The 27162-nt window shown below is 38.5% G+C and overlaps 1 protein-coding gene across 4 annotated transcripts in view; it reads left to right on the top strand.

Moving 5' to 3' along the window:
• Positions 1-25681, top strand: part of LOC139406300 (CD151 antigen-like) — a 32209-nt gene extending 6528 nt beyond the window's left edge. For 2 of the 4 annotated variants that reach the window (XM_071148764.1, XM_071148765.1), the window contains exons 3-10: positions 330-521; positions 4726-4800; positions 6483-6503; positions 12950-13054; positions 19045-19200; positions 19343-19429; positions 22868-23690; positions 23898-25681. In XM_071148764.1, the coding sequence (XP_071004865.1) occupies positions 330-521; positions 4726-4800; positions 6483-6503; positions 12950-13054; positions 19045-19200; positions 19343-19429; positions 22868-22927 (696 nt within the window). In that variant the 3' untranslated portion in view covers positions 22928-23690; positions 23898-25681. The remainder of the gene's footprint in view (positions 1-329; positions 522-4725; positions 4801-6482; positions 6504-12949; positions 13055-19044; positions 19201-19342; positions 19430-22867; positions 23691-23897) is intronic. The other 2 variants (XM_071148766.1, XM_071148767.1) reach the window with 1 other exon arrangement.
• The last annotated feature ends 1481 nt before the right edge of the window (positions 25682-27162 follow it).

Genomic DNA, 27162 nt, shown 5'->3' with positions numbered 1-27162 from the left:
CCTATATGTTATAACAAAGCAGTAGATTCTATAGACAGGTTTAACCCTTTGCATGTCTGTACACTAAATGAACCTGAAATAATATAAACCGTTAAGTCTCTAACCTGTCAGCGACTGATAGTCTCCTACTGCCTGTATTTGATTGGTGCTAGGAATCTACTAGTTATCATGCTATTGAAAATTGTCTGTGTTCTGAATTGAAATAATTTAATTTAATGGAATTGATTTGAAAGGGAATTGAATTGAGTGGTTTTGAATTCCCCTGCTGTGTGTGTGTGTGTGTGCGCGTGTGTGTGTGTGTGTGTGCGCGTGTGCGTGTCCTCTTTCAGCTGGCAGGTGGAGTGATGATGGCGGTGGGGGTGTGGACCCTCGTAGAGAAGAGTGACTACATCAGCCTCCTCAACTCCACCTTCTACTCTGCCTCTGCCTACATCCTCATAGCTGCCGGGGCTATCGTTGTCTTCACTGGGATCGTAGGCTGCTGTGCCACCCTCAAGGAGATGAGGAGTCTGCTAATAGTGGTGATCCTCCGATCAATCAATCAACCAATCAACCAATCAATCAACCAATCAATCAACCAATCAATCAACCAATCAATCAACCAATCAACCAATCCTCCGATCAACCAATCAACCAACCAACCAATCAACCAATCAATCAATCAACCAACCAATCAACCAATCAATCAACCAATCCTCCGATCAACCATGCAAACAACCAATCAACCAATCAATCAACCAATCCTCTGATCAATCAATCAACCAATCAATCAACCAATCAATCAACCAATCAATCAACCAATCAACCAACCAATCAATCAACCAATCAATCAACCAATCAATCAACCAATCAACCAATCAATCAACCAATCCTCCAATCAATCAACCAATCAACCAACCAATCAACCAATCAACTAACCAATTAACCAATCAATCAACCAATCAATCCATTTACAAAGCCCTATATCAAATCAGCAGTTGTGACACAGTGTCTCGAAACCGGAAACACTCTAACTAACACACGATATCAATCAAACGTAATGGTACACATCCACACTGGTTAAACCTTATAAACAGCACATATACCTGAAATGACATTCACACAGCTTCTTCTACACCCTCGGAGACTCCCTTTACGATTAATGATTTAATATAAACATTAAAAAACACTCTTTACTTTCAAAATGATTTAATAGAAATATTAAAAAACACCCTTTACTTTCAAAATGATTTACTATAAACATTAAAAAACACCCTTTACTTTCAAAATGATTTAATATAAACATTAAAATCCGTTCACATCTAAACTCCTGTCAATTAAACACAAAAAAAATGCATTTTTCAGAGGCAGAAGAAAGGGGTAATGGATGTATGTACACTATATATACACACACACACACACACACACACACACACACACACACACACACACACACACACACACACACACACACATATATATATACACTACCGTTCAAAAGTTTGGGGTCACTTGGAAAATGTCCTTGTTTTTTGAAAGAAAAGCACTTTTTTTTTTGTCCATTTAAAATAACATCAAATTTATCAGAAATACAATATAGGCATTGTTAATTTTGTAAATTACTATGGTAACGGCTGATTTTTTAATGGTATATCTACGTAAAGAGGCCCATTATCAGAAACCATCACTCCTGTGGTCCAATGGCACCTTGTGTTAGTTAATCCAAGTAATGACATTTTGTGGCCACTAGCTGGCGATGATATAGCTTAAAGCCATTTACTAACCATAGGGAACCCAATTTAAAGAAGACAACGCTCTGATAAGTGGCTGATTTCTCCGAAAAACATAGTAATCCCCAACCAGTTGACTACTTTAAAATGGTGGAATCTCTCAATGGCAATGTCCTTGCCGAAACAGGTTTATATGCATCTAGACTCCTCTATCTACCTCTATGATATAAACAGAACCAGACGAAAATACACTGTCTGAAATGCACGTGTCATAAATATCACGCAGAATAATGCCGTGTGTGTATCTTTAAGAGTTTAGATACGGAGCATGAGTCACGAGAGAGGAATGAGGGGCATCACCGGTATGGTGGTTGGAGAGACAGAGCAAGAGTGGGGTGGGGAGAAGTGGGGGTAGGGGGAGAGGAGGTGGAGAGTGGGGAGAAGTGGGGGTAGGGGGAGAGGAGGTGGAGAGTGGGGAGAAGTGTGGGTAGGGGGAGAAGAGGTGGAGAGTGAGGAGAAGAGGTGGGGAGTGGGGAGTGGGGAGAAGTGGTGGGGAGAAGTGGGGGTAGGGGGAGAGGAGGGGCTATAGAGGAGAGAGGGCTTTGCTTTGCAATGTAAACATATGTTTCCCATGTCAGTAAAGTCCCTTAAATGTAATTGAATTGAAATTGAGAGGGGAGAGGAGGGACAAAAGGGAGAGATAGAGAGACAGCAACACAATTAGACCCGACCAAATCATGAGAAAGCAAAAATATAATTACTTGACACATTGGAAAGAATTAACAAAAAACAGAGCAAACTAGCTTTGATTATGTACAGACTTAGTGAGCATAGCCTTGCTATTGAGAAAGGCCGCCGTAGGCAGACATGGCTCTCAAGAGAAGACATGCTATGTGCAGACTGCCCACAAAATGAGGTGGAAACTGAGCTGCACTTCCTAACCTCCTGCCCAATGTATGACCATATTAGAGAGACATATTTCCCTCAGATTACACAGATCCACAAAGAATTCGAAAACAAATCCAATTTTGATAAACTCCCATATCTACTGGGTGAAATTCCACAGTGTGCCATCACAGCAGCAAGATTTGTGACCTGTTGCCACGAGAAAAGGGCAACCAGTGAAGACCAAACACCATTGTAAATACAACCCATATTTATGCTTATTTATTTTTAATTATGTACGTGAACTATTTGCACATCATTTCAACACTGTATATATATATAATATGACATTTGAAATCTATTCATTGCTTTAGAACTTGTGTGAGTGTAATATTTACTGTTCACTTCATTATTAGTTTTTTTATCCTTTTAACTTGCTTTGAACTGAATTGAGAGACAGAGAGGGGGGGGGGGTGTTAGAGGAGAGGGAGAGAGAGGGGTGGGGAGAGGGGGTGAGAGAGAGGGGGAAAGGGTTAGAGGAGAGGGAGAGAGAGGTGGAGAGCGGGTTAGAGGAGAGGGAGAGAGAGAGGTGGTGAGATTGTTAGAGGAGAGGAGAGGAGAGAGAGAGGTGGGGAGAGTTAGAGGAGGGAGAGAGAGGGGTGTGGGAGAGAGAGAGTGAGAGAGAGAGAGGGGGAGAGGGTTAGAGGAGAGGGAGAGAGAGGGGTGGGGAGAGGGGGAGAGAGAGAGGGAGAGAGAGAGGGGGATATGGTTAGAGGAGATGGAGAGAGAGGTGGGGAGAGGGTTAGAGGAGAGGGAGAGAGAGGTGGGGAGAGGGTTAGAGGAGAGGGGGAGAGAGTTAGAGGGGTGGGGAGAGGGGGAGAGAGAGAGAGAGAGGTGGGGAGAGGGTGAGAGTGAGAGTGGGGAGAGGGTTAGAGGAGAGAGAGAGAGAGAGAGAGGGGTGGGGAGAGGTGAGGAGAGGGAGAGAGAGAGGGGGATATGGTTAGAGGAGATGGAGAGAGAGGTGGAGAGAGGGTTAGAGGAGAGGAGAGGAGAGGAGAGGAGAGGGAGAGAGAGAGAGAGAGATAGGTGGGGAGAGGGTTAGATGAGAGGGGGAGAGAGAGAGGGGTGGGGAGAGGGGGGAGGGTTGGAGGAGAGGGAGGGAGAGAGATAGAGAGATAATATTACCAAAAGGCACACGCTCACTTACTGTATGACCTTACTACACACAGATATTGGCACATGAAGTTGTTTTCAACCTCAGCTCACTACAGTCTGTTTTATATTAGGAGGGAATGTCTTTTTGTCCTCCCCATTCTTCACAGTATTTCTTCCTGCCACTCTCTCTCTCTCTCTCTCTCCTCTCTCTCTGTACTCTCTCTCTCGTCTCTCTGTTCTCTCTCTCTGTACTCTCTCTCTGTACTCTCTCTCTGTACTCTCTCTCTGTTCTCTCTCTCTGTTCTCTCTGTCTGTTCTCTCTCTCTGTTCACTCTCTCTGTTCACTCTCTCTGTTCTCTCTCTCTGTTCTCTCTCTCTGTTCTCTCCCTCTGTTCACTCTCTCTCTGTTCTCTCTCTCTCTGTTCTCTCTCTCTCCGTTCTCTCTCTCTCTGTTCTCTCTCTCTCTCTGTTCTCTCTCTCTCTGTTCTCTCTCTCTCTGTTTACTCTCTCTGTTCTCTCTGTCTGTTCTCTCTGTCTGTTCTCTCTCTCTCTCTGTTCTCTCTCTATCTGTTCTCTCTCCCTCTTCTCTCTCTCTCTCTTCTCTCTCTCTGTTCTCTCTCTCTCTCTCTGTTCTCTCTCTCTCTGTTCTCTCTCTCTCTGTTCTCTCTCTCTCTGTTCTCTCTCTCTCTCTGTTCTCTCTCTCTCTGTTCTCTCTCTCTCTGTTTACTCTCTCTGTTCTCTCTGTCTGTTCTCTCTCTCTGTTCTCTCTCTCTCTCTCTGTTCTCTCTCTCTCTTCTCTCTCTCTCTCTTCTCTCTCTCTCTGTTCTCTCTCTCTCTGTTCTCTCTCTCTCTCTCTCTGTTCTCTCTCTCTCTGTTCTCTCTCTCTCTGTTCTCTCTCTCTCTCTCTCTCTCTCTGTTCTCACCCACCATAGTATTTTATTCTGTTACCCCCCCCCCCTCTCTCTCTCTCCCACAGTATTTCTTCCTGCTACTCTGTATCTTCCTGCTGGAGATTGTAGCTGGAGTCCTGGCCTATATCCAGTATCAGGAGGTATGTACATACCAGCGTTTCCCAAACTTGGTCCTGGGGACCCAAGGGGTGCACATTATATATATTTTTTGCACTACCACTACAAAGTTGATTCAATTGATGAACTCATCATCAAGCTTGATTCTTTGAATCAGCTGTGTAGAGCTAGCCAAAAACAATACTGTCCACCCGTTGGGGTACGCTGGACCCGAGTTTGAGAAACGCTGTCTTATACTATATTAACGAGACCTGGGTTCAAATACTATTTACAATCATTCCAAATACATTATCTGTGCTCGATTTGAACTTGCGTGTCCTAATGGAATCGATAGAAAAGTCCCCCTAGACACCTGGCACTCCGGGCAAAGCTAAGGCACACTCTGAAAGTATCCAAAAGATGTCAAATAGTATTTGAACCCAGGTCTACACATTACAACAACAACAAAAAATGTACTAGTTACACATAGCTGCTGCTAGCAAACGGCACCCTATTCCTTACGTAGTGCACTACTATTAACCAGAGCCCTATGGGCGTGTGGCCAAAAAGTAGTGCACTATATAGGGGATTCGGTGCTATTTAGGGATGCTGGATGGGCCTATATCCAGTGTTAGGAGGTCTTAGAATACCGTGTTCTCCTCAGACATGCCAGGAATTCTGGTTGGCATCACCTGACCTCCTCTTACCAGACCTGGGTTCAAATGGTATTTCAAATCCTTCATATATTTTTTAGCGTTTGCTTTAGCCTGCGTGGAGAGCCAGGTTGACCCCGGGGGAGGACTTTTCTTTCATCAAGCACAGGTTCTGTGTTGGAAATGATTTCCCAGAGTATTTGAACGCAGCTTGGAATTACCAGACTCTACTAGATGTTTTGTTTAGTTCTCGGGGAAACAGTTATACCGTAACATTTAAAACGAATTCCCATTCAACATGTGGGCTACTCTGTGACTTGTTACAGTTGATTCCTGAAATGCACAGTGGCGTTTATAGGTATATTTAGATGATGACTGTGGCAAGAAGGTCTATTTGAAGCACGATTAGTCATAGTTATGTCATGTCGGATATAGTTACATCCATCCTTGTGCATTATTTAGTTATCAGACTAGTAAACCTACTGTATTCTTAGCTAATTCAGTCACTGACACAAACCACGTTCTGGTATGACCTAAAACATTCTGGTATGACCTAAAACATTCTGGTATGACCTAAAACATTCTGGTATGACCTAAAACGTTCTGGTATGACCTAAAACATTCTGGTATGACCTAAAACGTTCTGGTATGACCTAAAACATTCTGGTATGACCTAAAACATTCTGGTATGACCTAAAACGTTCTGGTATGACCTAAAACATTCTGGTATGACCTAAAACGTTCTGGTATGACCTAAAACATTCTGGTATGACCTAAAACATTCTGGTATGACCTAAAACGTTCTGGTATGACCTAAAACATTCTTCTACTATATTAAACCTTCTTGTATTTCCTAAAACTTTATTATAATAACTATTAAAATCAAATAATATCTCCTGAATATTTTATTTATTTATTCAACCTTTATTTATTCCTGAATAACACACATCTTCCTGCATGTCCACAATCGTTTTATATTCCTGTTTGCTCCTCTGCATACATTCATCCCTGTTTTCCGTCTTTTTCAAATTCCTACTTTTCTTTCTCCTTTTGTGGCTTTCTTCCCCGTCCAGTGTTTCCCTTTCTGTCAGCAGGTAATTATCCTCCTGTTTGATTCCTCCTTTCTATCAAACTCTGTGTCTCTGATCTCACTGTTCAGAATATTCTTCTACTGTTATTTCTGATCCAATCACATCTCCTTACTACTGTATGAAAAATAAACATACAGTACCAGTCAAAAGTTTGGACACACCTCCTCATTCAAGGGTTTTTCTTTCTTTCTTTTTTGCTATTTTCTACATTGTAGAATAAAATTGAAGACTTCAACACTATGAAATAACACATATGGAATCATGTAGTAACCAAAAAAAAACGTGGTGTGGTTTCTAGTAGTAGTGGTTTCTTTGCAGCAATTCGACCATGAAGGCCTGATTCACACAGTCTCCTCTGAACAGTTGATGTTGAGATGTGTCTGTTACTTGAACTCTGTGAAGCGTTTATTTGGGCTGCAATTTCTGATGCTGGTAACTCTAATGAACTTATCCTCTGCAGCAGAGATAACTCCGGGTCTTCCTTTCCTGTGGCGGTCCTCATGAGAGCCAGTTTGGTCATTGAGCTTGATGGTTTTTGCGACTGTACCTGAAAAAAAATTCAAAGTTCTTGACATTTTCCATGTTGACGGACCTTCATGTCTTAAAGTAATGATGGACTCTCGTTTCTCTTTTCTTATTTGAGATGTTCTTGCCATAATATTGGACATAATTTAATAAGATGTCACAACACAACTAATTGGTTCGAACACATTAAGAAGGAAAGAAATTCCACAAATTAACTTTTAAGAAGGCACACCTGTTAATTGAAATGCATTCCAGGTGACTACCTCATGAATCTGGTTGAGAGAATACCAAGAGTGTGCAAAGGTGTCATCAAGGCAAAGGGTGGCTACTTTGAAGAATCTCAAATATAAAATATACATTTTGTTTAACACTTTTTTGGTTACTACATGATTCCACATGTGTTATTTCACAGTTTTGACGTCTTCACTATTATTCTACAATGTTGAAAATAGTCCAAATATAGAAAAACCCTGGAATGAGAAGGTGGCCTAGGTCCTAACTTTGGACTGGGACTGAAGAACTGTACATAATATTCAAATACCAGGGTTGGGGTCAATTCTAATTCATGAACCTGAAGGCAAAATATAGATTTCCGCCTAAATAGTCCAAATGAATACACAATAACTGGTAATGCTGCATAGTTATAGAAAGGTTTGGAATTCATCTTTCTGGTAAAAAAATATAGTTATAAATTGATGAGGTGTACTCATCTTTGAGGATACAAGCTCAAGTACATTAGTACAAATATTTAGAAAATATATGAATTTTTTAAAAACATTTATTTTTCCTATTCAACAAAAGGCAAAAGGGTTTGAAATGAATTAAATGCTTTATAAATATAGTAACAATCAAAATGTGAAATCTTATAGTAAGTAGTTTATCCTTTCTTATAACTGTAAAATATATTTTATTGTACTGTACATTATTAGCACAATTTTCAAAGAACCGACGACAGATGCCAAACGTCCTCTGAGTGAGTCAGAGGCACCATTCAAATGTGAGTCGCTACAGATTTAAGCTCAAAGTCATTTTGTCTGTCTGTGACCAAGATAAAGTAGTCTTGTTTCAATTCTACCAAATTATTTATTATATTTCCTGTTGAGAGTTATGAATCCATCTGAGAACATCATAGCGAGATGATCTTGCTATTGTTGAATCCACTAGACTCTCCATTTCATATGCTCTGATCAGGGCCGGCTCAAGCCTTTTAGGCTAGAGCCTAAGTGAGATTTTGTTGGGGGGCTCCCCACCTCACTGCAAAACATGTTAGTGGCCCCCCTCTTGCCGCAATAAATATACTTATAGACACACATATGTGTGTGTATATAAGTTCATTTCCTGCAAATTTTCAAATATTGCCATTGGGGCAAAGATAACTTTTTGTAATTTTATTACAACTTTTATGCAATTCTACTCATTTTGCCATGGGGTGGAGATAAATCTTTGCTTTTTTAAAGCTAATTCCCAACAATTCTACTCATTTTGCCATGGGGTGGAGATAAATCTTAGCTTTTTTAAAGCTAATTCCCAACAATTCTACTCATTTTGCCATGGGGTGGAGATAAATCTTTGCTTTTTTAAAGCTAATTCCCAACAATTCTACTCATTTTGCCATGGGGTGGAGATAAATCTTTGCTTTTTTAAAGCTAATTCCCAACAATTCTACTCATTTTGCCATGGGGTGGAGATAAATCTTTGCTTTTTTAAAGCTAATTCCCAACAATTCTACTCATTTTGCCATGGGGTGAAGATAAATCTTTGCTTTTTTAAAGCTAATTCCCAACAATTCTACTCATTTTGCCATGGGGTGGAGATACAGTGCCTTGCGAAAGTATTCGGCCCCCTTGAACTTTGCGACCTTTTGCCACATTTCAGGCTTCAAACATAAAGATATAAAACTGTATTTTTTTGTGAAGAATCAACAACAAGTGGGCCACAATCATGAAGTGGAACGACATTTATTGGATATTTCATGTGGAAGAAGGTGCTCTGGTCAGATGAAACCAAAATTGAACTTTTTGGCAACAATGCAAAACGTTATGTTTGGCGTAAAAGCAACACAGCTGAACACACCATCCCCACTGTCAAACATGGTGGTGGCAGCATCATGGTTTGGGCCTGCTTTTCTTCAGCAGGGACAGGGAAGATGGTTAAAATTGATGGGAAGATGGATGGAGCCAAATACAGGACGATTCTAGAAGAAAACCTGATGGAGTCTGCAAAAGACCTGAGACTGGGACGGAGATTTGTCTTCCAACAAGACAATGATCCAAAACATAAAGCAAAATCTACAATGGAATGGTTCAAAAATAAACATATCCAGGTGTTAGAATGGCCAAGTCAAAGTCCAGACCTGAATCCAATTGAGAATCTGTTGAAAGAACTGAAAACTGCTGTTCACAAATGCTCTCCATCCAACCTCACTGAGCTCGAGCTGTTTTGCAAGGAGGAATGGGAAAAAAATTCAGTCTGTCGATGTGCAAAACTGATAGAGACATACCCCAAGTGACTTACAGCTGTAATCGCAGCAAAGGGTGGCGCTACAAAGTATTAACTTAAGGGGGCTGAATAATTTTGCACGCCCAATTTTTCAGTTTTTGATTTGTTAAAAAAGTTTGAAATATCCAATAAATATCGTTCCACTTCATGATTGTGTCCCACTTGTTGTTGATTCTTCACAAAAAAATACAGTTTTATATCTTTATGTTTGAAGCCTGAAATGTGGCAAAAGGTCGCAAAGTTCAAGGGGGCCGAATACTTTCGCAAGGCACTGTAAATCTTTGCTTTTTTAAAGCTAATTCCCAACAATTCTACTCATTTTGCCATGGGGTGGAGATAAATCTTTGCTTTTTTAAAGCTAATTCCCAACAATTCTACTCATTTTGCCATGGGGTGGAGATAAATCTTTGCTTTTTTAAAGCTAATTCCCAACAATTCTACTCATTTTGCCATGACGTATGCCATGTTTATATTTACTTTGGTTTGGGGCCTCCTAGTGGCCGGAGTCCCTAACGACAGCTTACGGTCACTTATGCCTGGAGCCGGCCCTGGCGCTATTGCAAGCGCAGCTACCAGGTTCACAGGCACATGAAATCATTCCTTTGTCTGGATAGGCCAGAAAATGTGACGTGTCACTCCCTATGCAAATGTACGATTTCCTGTGTCTGTGACCCTCACAGCTGCGCTTGCAATAGCGCAGGGGAATCCGGATAACCAGTGCTTTTAGGGAGTGTAAAGCAATTGATGTTGCACTCACAAAGCGCGCTGTACAAAGAAATATCGGTTGGAACTGGTCCAGTCAAAGAAATATCGGTTGGAACTGGTCCAGTCAAAGAAATATCGGTTGGAACTGGTCCAGTCAAAGAAATATCGGTTGGAACTGGTCCAGTCAAAGAAATATCGGTTGGAACTGGTCCAGTCAAAGAAATATCGGTTGGAACTGGTCCAGTCGAAAAAATATCGGTTGGAACTGGTCCAGTCGAAGAAATATCGGGTGGAACTGGTCCAGTCGAAGAAATATCAGTTGGAACTGGTCCAGTCGAAGAAATATCGGTTGGAACTGGTCCAGTCAAAGAAATATCGGTTGGAACTGGTCCAGTCAAAGAATATCGGTTGGAACTGGTCCAGTCAAAGAAATAGAAATATCGGTTGGAACTGGTCCAGTCAAAGAAATATCGGTTGGAACTGGTCCAGTCGAAGAAATATCGGTTGGAACTGGTCCAGTCAAAGAAATATCAGTTGGAACTGGTCCAGTCAAAGAAATATCAGTTGGAACTGGTCCAGTCGAAGAAATATCAGTTGGAACTGGTCCAGTCAAAGAAATAGAAATATCGGTTGGAACTGGTCCAGTCAAAGAAATAGAAATATCGGTTGGAACTGGTCCAGTCAAAGAAATATCGGTTGGAACTGGTCCAGTCAAAGAAATATCAGTTGGAACTGGTCCAGTCGAAGAAATATCAGTTGGAACTGGTCCAGTCGAAGAAATATCAGTTGGAACTGGTCCAGTCGAAGAAATATCGGTTGGAACTGGTCCAGTCGAAGAAATATCGGTTGGAACTGGTCCAGTCGAAGAAATATCGGTTGGAACTGGTCCAGTCAAAGAAATATCAGTTGGAACTGGTCCAGTCAAAGAAATATCAGTTGGAACTGGTCCAGTCGAAGAAATATCGGTTGGAACTGGTCCAGTCGAAGAAATATCGGTTGGAACTGGTCCAGTCGAAGAAATATCAGTTGGAACTGGTCCAGTCAAAGAAATAGAAATATCGGTTGGAACTGGTCCAGTCAAAGAAATATCAGTTGGAACTGGTCCAGTCGAAGAAATATCGGTTGGAACTGGTCCAGTCGAAGAAATATCGGTTGGAACTGGTCCAGTCGAAGAAATATCGGTTGGAACTGGTCCAGTCAAAGAAATATCAGTTGGAACTGGTCCAGTCAAAGAAATATCAGTTGGAACTGGTCCAGTCGAAGAAATATCGGTTGGAACTGGTCCAGTCGAAGAAATATCAGTTGGAACTGGTCCAGTCAAAGAAATAGAAATATCGGTTGGAACTGGTCCAGTCAAAGAAATATCAGTTGGAACTGGTCCAGTCGAAGAAATATCGGTTGGAACTGGTCCAGTCGAAGAAATATCAGGTGGAACTGGTCCAGTCGAAGTCACCTAAAAAGGGGACATAAAAGTTAAATTCATTCAATTCAGGAAGTGATTTGAATTTAAAATGTGAAACATTTTACTTTTAAAATAAAAAAAACCTATTGTTTTCATTCGATTTATTTATCAGTTTTATTTAAGCTTTATTTAACTAGGCAAGTCAGTTCTTCAAATTCTTATTTACAATGACGGACTACCAAAATGCAAAAGGCCTCCTTAGGGGACAGGGGCTGGGATTCAGCATTTTAAATAAATAAAATATAAATATAGGACAAAACACACATCACGACAAGAGAGACATCACAACACTACATAAAGAGAGACAACACAACACTACATAAAGAGAGACACCACAACACTACATAAAGAGAGACACCACAACACTACATAAAGAGAGACACCACAACACTACATAAAGAGAGACAACACAACACTACATAAAGAGAGACATCACAACACTACATAAAGAGAGACAACACAACACTACATAAAGAGAGACAGCACAACACTACACAAAGAGAGACAACACAACACTACATAAAGAGAGACAACACAACACTACATAAAGAGAGACAACACAACACTACATAAAGAGAGACTCCACAACACTACATAAAGAGAGACAACACAACACTACATAAAGAGAGACACCACAACACTACATAAAGAGAGACAACACAACACTACATAAAGAGAGACAACACAACACTACATAAAGAGAGACAACACAACACTACATAAAGAGAGACAACACTACATAAAGAGAGACACCACACCACTACATAAAGAGAGACAACACAACACTACATAAAGAGAGACAACACAACACTACACAAAGAGAGACAACACAACACTACATAAAGAGAGACAACACAACACTACATAAAGAGAGACAACACAACACTACATAAAGAGAGACAACACTACATAAAGAGAGACAACACAACACTACATAAAGAGAGACACCACAACACTACATAAAGAGAGACAACACAACACTACATAAAGAGAGACAACACAACACTACACAAAGAGAGACAACACAACACTACATAAAGAGAGACACCACAACACTACATAAAGAGAGACCTAAGACAATATTTATTGAGAAATATTGAAAATAAATTATATATGTTTAATTACTGAATTCGATTCTAATTGACCCCAACCCTGTCGAACCCTGTCCATCCTCCTTTACAGTTGCACGACTGTCTCAGTGTTGGTAAGTTGTAGATTTCATAGATTGTCATTGGCTCCTGTGTATGTCTCTACACAGCTGGATAAGGAGCTGCAACACAACCTGAAGGAGACCATGGTTCAGAAATACCAGCAGTCTGGAGAGGAGAGCATCACCAGTGCAGTGGACAAGCTGCAGCAGGAGGTAAATGAATGACAGAAGCTTCCTGTAAATGCTATTCCAACCACCATGTTTCATTCAGATAGAGGTCATGGTTTAGGCTGCTTGGTTTGGAGTGCATATTGTAACGAATCAGACGTTGATAAGACAGATAACTCCTCCCCCTTTCTTGGAGCAGGGGTTACTGGCGCATCACATTATATACATCACATTATATACATCACATTATATACATCACATTAAATACATCACATTATATACATCACATTATATTAAATACATCACATTATATACATCACATTAAATACATCACATTATATACATCACATTATATACATCACATTATATACATCACATTATATACATCACATTATATACATCACATTATATACATCACATTATATACATCACATTATATTAAATACATCACATTATATACATCACATTATATACATCACATTATATACATCACATTATATACATCACATTAAATACATCACATTATATACATCACATTATATACATCACATTATATACATCACATTATATACATCACATTATATACATCACATTATATACATCACATTATATACATCACATTATATGCATCACATTATATACATCACATTAAATACATCACATTATATACATCACATTATATACATCACATTATATACATCACATTATATACATCACATTATATACATCACATTATATACATCACATTATATACATCACATTATATACATCACATTATATTAAATACATCACATTATATGCATCACATTATATACATCACATTATATACATCACATTATATACATCACATTATATACATCACATTATATACATCACATTAAATACATCACATTATATACATCACATTAAATACATCACATTATATACATCACATTATATACATCACATTATATACATCACATTATATACATCACATTATATACATCACATTATATACATCACATTATATACATCACATTATATACATCACATTATATTAAATACATCACATTATATGCATCACATTATATACATCACATTATATACATCACATTATATACATCACATTATATACATCACATTATATACATCACATTATATACATCACATTATATACATCACATTAAATACATCACATTATATACATCACATTATATACATCACATTATATACATCACATTATATACATCACATTATATACATCACATTATATACATCACATTATATACATCACATTATATACACCACATTATATACATCACATTATATACATCACATTATATACATCACATTATATACATCACATTATATACATCACATTATATACATCACATTATATACATCACATTAAATACATCACATTATATACATCACATTATATACATCACATTATATACATCACATTATATTAAATACATCACATTATATACATCACATTATATACATCACATTATATACATCACATTATATACATCACATTATATACATCACATTATATACATCACATTATATACATCACATTATATACATCACATTATATTAAATACATCACATTATATACATCACATTATATACATCACATTATATACATCACATTATATACATCACATTATATACATCACATTATATTAAATGCATCACATTATATACATCACATTATATACATCACATTATATACATCACATTATATTAAATGCATCACATTATATACATCACATTATATACATCACATTATATACATCACATTAAATACATCACATTATATACATCACATTATATACATCACATTATATTAAATACATCACATTATATACATCACATTATATACATCACATTATATACATCACATTATATACATCACATTATATACATCACATTATATTAAATACATCACATTATATACATCACATTATATACATCACATTATATACATCACATTAAATACATCACATTATATACATCACATTATATACATCACATTATATACATCACATTAAATACATCACATTATATACATCACATTATATACATCACATTATATACATCACATTATATACATCACATTATATACATCACATTATATACATCACATTATATACATCACATTATATTATATACATCACATTATATACATCACATTATATACATCACATTATATACATCACATTATATACATCACATTATATTAAATACATCACATTATATACATCACATTATATACATCACATTATATACATCACATTATATACATCACATTATATACATCACATTATATTAAATACATCACATTATATACATCACATTATATACATCACATTATATACATCACATTATATACATCACATTATATACATCACATTATATACATCACATTATATACATCACATTATATACATCACATTAAATACATCACATTATATACATCACATTATATACATCACATTATATTAAATACATCACATTATATACATCACATTATATACATCACATTATATACATCACATTATATACATCACATTATATACATCACATTATATACATCACATTATATACATCACATTATATACATCACATTATATACATCACATTAAATACATCACATTATATACATCACATTATATACATCACATTATATTAAATACATCACATTATATACATCACATTATATACATCACATTATATACATCACATTAAATACATCACATTATATACATCACATTATATACATCACATTATATTAAATACATCACATTATATACATCACATTATATACATCACATTAAATACATCACATTATATACATCACATTATATACATCACATTATATACATCACATTATATTATATACATCACATTATATACATCACATTATATACATCACATTATATACATCACATTAAATACATCACATTATATACATCACATTATATACATCACATTATATACATCACATTATATACATCACATTATATACATCACATTATATACATCACATTATATACATCACATTATATACATCACATTATATACATCACATTATATACATCACATTATATACATCACATTATATACATCACATTAAATACATCACATTATATTATATACATCACATTAAATACATCACATTATATACATCACATTAAATACATCACATTATATACATCACATTATATACATCACATTATATACATCACATTATATTAAATACATCACATTATATACATCACATTATATTAAATACATCACATTATATACATCACATTATATACATCACATTATATACATCACATTATATACATCACATTATATACATCACATTATATACATCACATTATATACATCACATTATATACATCACATTATATTAAATGCATCACATTATATTATATACATCACATTATATACCGTGCATTCAGAAATTATTCAGACCCCTTGACCTTTTCCACATTTTGTGAAGATACAGCCTTATCTAAAATGGATTAAATAAAAACATTTCCTCATCAATCTACACACAATATCCGATAATGACAAAGCGAAAACAGGTTCTTAGATTTTTTTTTACAAATGTATTAAGAAAATACCTTATTTACATAAGTATTCAGAGCCTTTGCTATGAGACTCAAAATTGAGCTCAGGTGCATCCTGTTTCAATTGATCATCATTGAGATGTTTCTACAACTGGATTGGAGTTCACCTGTGGTAAATTCAATTGATTGGACATGATTTGGAAAGGCACACACCGGTCTATATAAAGGTCCCACGGTTGACAGGTCATGTCAGAGCAAAAACCAAGCCATGAGGTCAAAGGAATTGTCCTTGGAGCTCCGAGACAGGATTGTGTCGAGGCACAGATCTGGGGAAGGGTACCAACATTTTTTTGAAGCATTGAAGGTCCCCGAGAACACAGTGGCCTCCATCATTTTTAAATGGAAGAAGTTTGGGACCACCTAGACTCTTCCTAGAGCTGGCTGCGCGGCAAAACTGAGCAATCGAGGAGAAGGGCTTTGGTCAGAGAGGTGACCAAAAACCCTATGGTCACTCTGACAGAGCTCCAGAGTTCCTCTGTGGAGATGGGAGAACCTTCCAGAAGGACAACCATCTCTGCAGCACTCCACCAATCAGGCCTTTATGGTAGAGTGGCCAGATGGAAGCCATGGGTGTCTAGATGGAATTTGAATTTGTATTTTTGGACTGAGATGTACTGTCAGGGCCCAGGTCTGACAGAATCTGTGCAGAAGATCTTGGTGCTGCTGTAGGCCTTCCTTGGTTGGTTACAGTAGCACCAGATCATCTTCAGCAAACAGTAGACATTTGACTTCAGATTCTAATAGGGTGAGGCCGGGTGCTGCAGACTGTTCTAGTGCTCTCGCCCATTCGATGGTATCTATGTTTGGTATTTTATTAGGATCCCCATTAGCTGTTGCAAAATAAGCAGCTACTCTTTCTGGGGTCCACACAGAACACAGAACACAGGACACAGGACACAGAACACGGAACACGGAACACAGAACACAGAACACAGAACACAGGACACAGAACACAGGACACAGAACACAGGACACAGAACACAGGACACAGAACACAGAACACAGAACACAGAACATGAAACATGAAACATGAAACATAATACAGAACATCATTAGACAAGAACAGCTCAAGGACAGAACTACATACATGTTTTTTAAAGGCACACGTAGCCGACATATCAATACATACCCACAAACTATCTGGGTCAAATAGGGGAGAGGTGTTGTGCCGTGAGGTGTTGCTTTATCTGTTTTTTTTTTCAATCCAGGTTTGCTGTTTATTTGAGCAATATGAGATGGAAGGGAGTTCCACACAATCAGGGCTCTATATGATACTGTACACTTTTTGGAATTTGTTCTGGATTTGGGGACTATGAAAAGACCCCTGGTGGCATGTCAGGTGGGATAAGTGTGTGTGTCAGAGTTGTGTGTAAGTTGACTATGCAAACAATTTGGGATTGTCAACACATTAATGTTTCTTATAAAAAGAAGAAGTGATGCAGTCAGTCTCTCCTCAACTCTGAGACAAGAGGGACTGGCAGCATAGTATTAATAATATCAGCCCTCTGATTACAATAAAGAGAAGAACGTGCCGCTCTGTTCTGGGCCAGCTGCAGCTTAACAAGGTCTTTTCTTGCAGCACTGGACCACATGACTGGACAATAATCAAGATTAGATAAAACTAGAACTTGCTTTGTGGAGTGTGGCGTCAAAAAAGCAGAACATCTCTTTATTACGGCTAGACGCCTCCCCATCTCTACAACCATTGAATCTATATATTTTGACATATGACAGTTTACAATCTAAGGTAACGGCAAGTAATTTAGTCTCCTCAACTTGTTCAACAGCCACACCATTCATTACCAGATTCAGCTGAGGTCTAGCACTTAAGGAATGATTTGTACTAAATACAATTATCTTAGTTTTAGAGATGTTCAGGACCAGGTTATTACTGACCACCCATTCCAAAACAGACTGCAACTCTTTGTTAAGGGTTTCAGTGACTTCATTAACTGTGGTTGCTGATGTGTATATGGTTGAATCATCAGCATACATGGACACACATGCTTTGTTTAATGCCAGTGGCAGGTCATTGGTAAAAATAGAAAAGAGTTGAGAGCTGCCCTGCGGTACACCACACTTTACATGTTTGACATTAGAGAAGCTTCCATTAAAGAAAATTCTCTGAGTTCTATTAGATCGATTGCTCTGAATCCACGACATGGCAGAGGTTGAAAAGCCGTAGCACTTAAGTTTTTTTCAACAGGTAAATGGTCAATAATATCAAAGGCTACACTTAAATCTAACAGTACAGCTCCCACAATCTTCTTATTATCAATTTTTCTTTCAACCAATCATCAGTCATTTGTGTCAGTGCAGTACATGTTGATTAAATCCAGTTTTGTGGATTGGGGTGGTTAGTCCTTTGTTCCAAACATCTCTCTCTCTCTCTCTCTCTCTCTCTCTCAGTTTAAGTGTTGTGGTAGTAACAGCTCGTCAGACTGGTCAGACAGTGTGTGGATCCTGACACCTAGCAACGAGAGACTGGTCCCAGACAGCTGCTGCAAGACACCCAGTAACCTCTGTGGCCGCAGAGACCACCCCTCTAATATCTACAAGGTGGAGGTGAGTAAAGGCCACACACACACACACACACATCCTACAGTACATATCAAACAATAGACAATAAGGTAATGTGTATAATTCCTGATAGTAGCTGATTGTTCAAGATGACATGAGTATCCTCCTCCTCTCTCTCTCTCTTTAGGGAGGGTGCATCACTAAGCTGGAGACCTTCATTCTGAGCCAACTGCAGATCCTGGGAGCAGTGGCAATCGGCATCGCCTTCCTCCAGGTTTAGTCCTAGAAACTTACCACACGTTAATGTAGACATGGGGAACTTACCACGTGTTAATGTAGACATGGGGGAACTTAGTGATATTAATGTAGACACGGGGGAACTTAGTGATATTAATGTAGACATGGGGGGACTTACCACGCGTTAATGTAGACATGGGGGAACTTAGTGATATTAATGTAGACACGGGGGAACTTAGTGATATTAATGTAGACATGGGGAACTTACCACGTGTTAATGTAGACATGGGGGAACTTACCACGCATTAATGTAGACATGGGGGGACTTACCACGCGTTAATGTAGACATGGGGGAACTTAGTGATATTAATGTAGACACGGGGGAACTTAGTGATATTAATGTAGACATGGGGAACTTACCACGTGTTAATGTAGACATGGGGGAACTTACCACGCATTAATGTAGACATGGGGGGACTTACCACGCGTTAATGTAGACATGGGGGAACTTAGTGATATTAATGTAGACACGGGGGAACTTAGTGATATTAATGTAGACATGGGGAACTTACCACGTGTTAATGTAGACATGGGGGAACTTAGTGATATTAATGTAGACACGGGGGAACTTAGTGATATTAATGTAGACATGGGGGAACTTAGTGATATTAATGTAGACACGGGGGAACTTAGTGATATTAATGTAGACATGGGGGAACTTAGTGATATTAATGTAGACATGGGGGAACTTAGTGATATTAATGTAGACATTGGGGAACTTAGTGATATTAATGTAGACTTGGGGGAACTTAGTGATATTAATGAAGACATGGGGGAACTTAGTGATATTAATGTAGACATTGGGGGAACTTAGTGATATTAATGTAGACATGGGGGAACTTAGTGATATTAATGTAGACATGGGGGAACTTAGTGATATTAATGTAGACTTGGGGGAACTTAGTGATATTAATGTAGACATGGGGGAACTTACCACGCGTTAATGTAGACATGGGGGAACTTAGTGATATTAATGAAGACATGGGGGAACTTAGTGATATTAATGAAGACATGGGGGAACTTAGTGATATTAATGTAGACATTGGGGGAACTTAGTGATATTAATGTAGACTTGGGGGAACTTAGTAACATTATTCATATTAATGTAGACATGGGGGAACTTAGTAACATTATTCATATTAATGTAGACACGGGGGAACTTAGTGATAATAATGTAGACTTGGGGGAACTTAGTAACATTATTCATATTAATGTAGACTTGAGGGAACTTAGTGATATTAATGTAGACATGGGGGAACTTAGTGATATTAATGTAGACATGAGGGAACTTAGTGATATTAATGTAGACATGGGGGAACTTAGTGATATTAATGTAGACTTGGGGGAACTTAGTAACATTATTCATATTAAGGTAGACTTGGGGGAACTTAGTGATATTCATGTAGACTTGGGGGAACTTAGTGATATTAATGTAGACATGGGGGAACTTAGTGATATTAATGTAGACTTGGGGGAACTTAGTGATATTAATGTAGACATGGGGGAACTTAGTGATATTCATGTAGACTTGGGGGAACTTAGTAACATTATTTATATTAATGTAGACTTGGGGGAACTTAGTGATATTAATGTAGACTTGGGGGAACTTAGTGATATTAATGTAGACATGGGGGAACTTAGTGATATTAATGTAGACTTGGGGGAACTTAGTGATATTATTCATGTAATGTCGACTTGGTGGACCTAAGGTATGTTAATGTAGACTTGGGGGACCTTAGTGACATTATTCACATTGTTTAACTGAGTTTTACACGTGAGCTTGTTTTTTTTGATAAACAGTCTAAGGTTATGTGAAGTACTATTAATGTGAATAATAAACTCAGCAAAAAAAATGTCCCTTTTTCAGGACCCTGTCTTTCAAATATAATTCGTAAAAATCAAAATAACTTCACAGATCTTCATTGTAAAGGGGTTAAACACTGTTTCCCATGCTTGTTCAAGGAACCATAAACAATTAATGGACATGCACCTGTGGAATGGTCGTTAAGACACTAATTACGGTCACAGTTATGAAAACTTAGGACACTAAAGAGGCCTTTCTACTGACTCTGAAAAACACAAAGAAAGATGCCCCGGGTTCCTGCTCATCTGCGTGAACGTGCCTTAGGCATGCTGCAATGAGGCATGAGTACTGCAGATGTGGCCAGGGCAATAAATTACAATGTCTGAACTGTGAGATCCCTAATACAGCGCTACAGAGAGACAGGACGGACAGCTGATCGTCCTTGCAGTGGCAGACCACATGTAACAACACCTGCACAGGATCAGTACATCCCAACATCACACATGCGGGAAAGGTACAGGATGGCAACAAAAACTGCCCGGGTTAAACCAGGAACGCACAATCGCTCCATCAGCAATCAGACTGTCCACAATAGACTGAGAAAGGCTGGACTGAGGGCTTGTAGGTCTGTTGTAAGGCAGGTACTCACCAGACATCACCGGCAACAACGTCGGCTATGGGCACAAACCCACCATCGCTGGACCAGACAGGACTGGCAAAAAGTGCTCTTCACTGACGAGTCGCGGTTTTGTCTCACCGGGGGTGATGGTCGGATTTGCATTTATCGTTGAAGGAATGAGCGTTACACCGAGGCCTGTACTCTGTGCCGGGATCGATTTGGAGGTGGAGGGTCCTGGGGTGGTGTGTCACAGCATCATTGGACTGAGCTTGTTGTCATTGCAGGCAATAACGCTGTGCGTTACAGGGAATACATCCCCCTCCCTCATGTGGTACCCTTCCTGCAGGCTCATCCTGACATGACCCTCCAGCATGACAATGCCACCAGCCATACTGCTCGTTCTGTGCGTGATTTCCTGCAAGACAGGAATGTCAGTATTCTGCCATGGCCAGCAAAGAGCCCGGATCTCAATCCCATTGAGCACTTCTGGGACCTGTTGGACCGGAGAGTGAGGACTAGGGCCATTCCCCCCAGAAATTGTCCGGGAACTTGCAGGTAGTGGGGTAACATCTCACAGCAAGAACTGGCAAATCTGGTGAAGTCCATGAGGAGGAGATACACTGCAGTACTTAATGCAGCTGGTGGCCACAACAAATACTGACTGTTACTTTTGATTTTGACCCCCCCCCCCCCCCTTTGTTCAGGGACATATTATTCAATTTCTGTTAGTCACATGTCTGTTGAACTTGTTCGGTTTATGTCTCAGTTGTTGAATCTTGTTATGTTCATACAAATATTTATACATGTTACGTTTGCAGTTGACAGTGAGAGGACGTTTCTCTGTTTGCTGAGTTTATATTTAGATTGGTTTACTACAAGTTTACTATGTTTACTACAATGTAACTACTATGCACTACTATATTTAGTTTAGTTTACTACGTGTACTACTATAACTACTGATTATATTTCCATCGTCTCTTTATTGCTTTCAGCTCGTAGGGATGATTCTTGTTTGCTGCCTGTATCGAGGTCTGAAGGAGGAGTCATACTGAGCATCGCTGATGGCACAACTACAACAGCAAGAAGACAACAACAACACAACCACAACAACAACATATTTACCAGTATTTAGATATGCTTTCTCTCTGTCTCGGACGCTACATATGTAGATATGTGGAATGAAAGTCTTTTTTTTTTCAAAGACAAATTTAATCTATGTTGAAGTTTAGGTAAGGCAGGCAGCAGGAAACAGGCAGACAGGCAGGCAAAGAGGCAGACAGACAGACAGACAGACAGACAGGCATGCTGTGGGACAGCAAGACAGACAGGAAGGAAAATAAGCTGTGGGACAGACAGCCAGACAGGAAGGAAGACAAGCTGTTGGATAGACAGCCAGACAGGAAGTAAGACAAGCTGTGGGATAGACAACCAGACAGGAAGGAAGACGAGCTGTGGGACGGCAGTGTTATAGAGTTGGATAGCGTCAAGCCTGTATTGTATGAGTTTCTATTCCATGTTTTATTTTCTCTTCCTGCCATAGTCTATTCTGCCTTGGGTAGATGCTGGTCTATTCTGCCTTGGTTAGATGCTGGTCTATTCTGCCTTGGGTAGATGCTGGTCTATTCTGCCTTGGGCAGATGCTGGTCTATTCTGCCTTGGGTAGATGCTGGTCTATTCTGCCTTGGTTAGATGCTGGTCTATTCTGCCTTGGGTAGATGCTGGTCTATTCTGCCTTGGGCAGATGCTGGTCTATTCTGCCTTGGGTAGATGCTGGTCTATTCTGCCTTGGGTAGATGCTGGTCTATTCTGCCTTGGGTAGATGCTGGTCTATTCTGCCTTGGGTAGATGCTGGTCTATTCTGCCTTGCGTAGATGCTGGTCTATTCTGCCTTGGTTAGATGCTGGTCTATTCTGCCTTGGGTAGATGCTGGTCTTTTCTGCCTTGGGTAGATGCTGGTCTATTCTGCCTTGGGTAGATGCTGGTCTATTCTGCCTTGGGTAGATGCTGGTCTATTCTGCCTAGGGTAGATGCTGGTCTATTCTGCCTTGGGTAGATGCTGGTCTATTCTGCCTTGGGTAGATGCTGGTCTATTCTGCCTTGGGTAGATGCTGGTCTATTCTGCCTTGGGTAGATGCTGGTCTATTCTGCCTTGGGTAGATGCTGGTGTATTCTGCCTTGGGTAGATGCTGGTGGATTTCGACATGTACAGTGCCTTCAGAAAGTACCGTATTCATACCCCTTGACTTATTCCACATTTTGTTGTGTTACAGCCTGAATTCAAAATGGATTAAATATATTTTCCTCACAATACCACATCATGATAAACATGATAAACAAACATCAACACAATACCACATCATGATAAACATGATAAACAAACATCAACACAATACCACATCATGATAAACATGATAAACAAACATCAACACAATACCACATCATGATAAACATGATAAACAAACATCAACACAATACCACATCATGATAAACATGATAAACAAACATCAACACAATACCACATCATGATAAACAAACATCAACACAATACCACATCATGATAAACAAACATCAACACAATACCACATAATGATAAACTGAAAACATGTTTTTGGAAATGTTGAAAAAAAAAATGTGTTGAAAATGAAATACAAAAATATCTAATTTACACAAGTATTCCCACCCCTGAGTCAAGACTTTGTAGAAACAACTTTAGCAAGGCTTACGGCTGTGAGTCTTTCTGGGTGAGTCTCTAAGAGATTTCCACACCTGGATTGTGCATCATTTGCCCATTATTCGTTAAAAGAATTCTTCAAGCCCTGTCAAATTGGTTGTTCATCACGGCAAGACAACCATTTTCAGGTCTTAGATTTACAATCAGATGTTTAAGTCAAAACTGTAACTCGGCCACTCAGGAACATTCACTGTCTCCGTGTTAAGCAACTCCGGAGTAGGTTTGGACTTGTGTTTCAGGTTATTGTCCTGCTGAAAGGTGAATGAATCTCCCAGTGTCTGGTGGAAAACAGACTGAACCAGCTTTTCCTCTGGGATTTTGCCTGTGCTTCATTCCATGTGTTACTGAGAAACACTCCCCAGTCCTTGACTTAATTTAAACTTTTTATGTTTTATTAATTTGTAAACATTTAGGAAACAATAATTCCACTTTGACATTATGGGGTATTGTGTGAGATTTTTTTTTTTTTTGCAATTCAATCCATTTTATTTCAGTCTGTAACACAACAAAATATGGAAAAAGTCAAGGGGTGTGATCACTTTCGTGTATGTGACCCATGACCTTAGCTAAAACGGCGAGTTTTAGGCCTTAAATAGGATTATATTGAAGCTGTTTATGCAGAAGTTCAAAGGAGTCTGTTACATTTGTTTATTTAGCATTACTTTTGTGCCTTATATTCAACACACATGTATTTTCAGATTGTTATAAATCATCTTATTTGCATTATTTAATCCTCACTTGCTACTGTACACATTACTTTTATTTTGAAATGCGTTCAGAGAGAGAAAACGTGTGTTGAACTGTCATTGGCTAGATGAAACGGAGGTCGTACTATCATTGGCTGGATTTCCAAACCAGTTCCTGTTTTAATTTTTATAATGGGTCATTAAGTTTTCCTGGCAGCAAGATATTATGCTGGCAGTACATGGCGGAATTCTTTTTTCAAAATAAGAGTCCTCCTACAAAGACATGCTAAACTTTGGGAATATCTTTTTTTTTTTTTGTACTCTAGTACAGTACAACTGTTTTTCACAGCATTTCAATCACATTTAATAAAATATATGGATAATCTGACCCACTTTTTGTTTGTAACATTGATTTATTCATACCAACATTTCTCTAGAAAGTTTACACCCATACTGGCATGTTGAACGCTGTTGTTTAGGCTGTATGTAAAGAAATACACTTTTAATAAAATACAAATATGTGTAATTGGAATTACTCAAGAGTCTACAAAACTTAAATTGGTCTTTTCTGCTGGGTTTAATACAGAGTGCTGGTGAGTTCTTACTCCACCCACTATATTCAATGCACTGCTTGTGAAAAAAATATCCTATACATGTAACTGTGTTGTAACTCCTCTATGTAACTGTGTTGTAACTCCTCTATGTAACTGTGTTGTAACTCCTCTATGTAACTGTGTTGTAACTCTTCTATGTAACTGTGTTGTAACTCTTCTATGTAACTGTGTTGTAACTCTTCTATGTAACTGTGTTGTAACTCTTCTATGTAACTGTGTTGTAACTCCTCTATGTAACTGTGTTGTAACTCCTCTATGTAACTGTGTTGTAACTCCTCTATGTAACTGTGTTGTAACTCCTCTATGTAACTGTGTAACTGTGTTGTAACTCCTCTATGTAACTGTGTTGTAACTCCTCTATGTAACTGTGTTGTAACTCCTCTATGTAACTGTGTTGTAACTCCTCTGTGTAACTGTGTAACTGTGTTGTAACTCCTCTGTGTAACTGTGTAACTGTGTTGTAACCCCTCTGTGTAACTGTGTAACTGTGTTGTAACCCCTCTGTGTAACTGTGTAACTGTGTTGTAACTCCTCTATGTAACTGTTGTAACTCCTCTATGTAACTGTGTTGTAACTCCTCTATGTAACTGTATAACTGTGTTGTAACTCCTCTATGTAACTGTTGTAACTCCTCTATGTAACTGTGTTGTATCTCCTCCAGGTCCATGGGTGTGGAGACCAAGCCAGGGCCAATGCCAGGATGAGGATCAGGAAAGAAGGGGTTCTGTATGCTGGTGGTGAACACAAGGACAAGTCTGTAGATCCTAACAACAAGGCCCATCTACACAGGAAGCTGGACTCCAAACTCAAAGAAATTGACAAGTAGAAGAACACCAAACCCAAAGAGAAAGAGGATTATTGACCTTTTTAAATACAATAGATAGTTTTATTTAAATCGATTACTGCTAAATTAGTTCAACCTGTTCGTCGGTATCTTCTATAAGTACACCATATAAGGGTATCTTCTATAAGTACACCATATAAGGGTATATTTTATAAGTACACCATATAAGGGTATCTTCTATAAGTACACCATATAAGGGTACCTTCTATAAGTATACAAAGTTTATTATAAACACGCATGGTCACAAATACACAAGATCAACTAGTTGGTTTGCTACTAAACATTTTCAGACCTCTGACCTTTATCAATGGCTATAATTATAATATGGTTGACTATTCATCTTTTGCACACTTGAGTACTGAATAGTGATGGTGATTACAAATGGCTGGTCAGGGGACAGATGGTGAGAGGA

This window comes from Oncorhynchus clarkii, chromosome 4 (assembly GCF_045791955.1).
Source record: "Oncorhynchus clarkii lewisi isolate Uvic-CL-2024 chromosome 4, UVic_Ocla_1.0, whole genome shotgun sequence".
Classification (NCBI taxonomy): Eukaryota; Metazoa; Chordata; class Actinopteri; order Salmoniformes; family Salmonidae; genus Oncorhynchus; species Oncorhynchus clarkii.
This window is presented reverse-complemented; position numbering and strand designations above follow the sequence as displayed.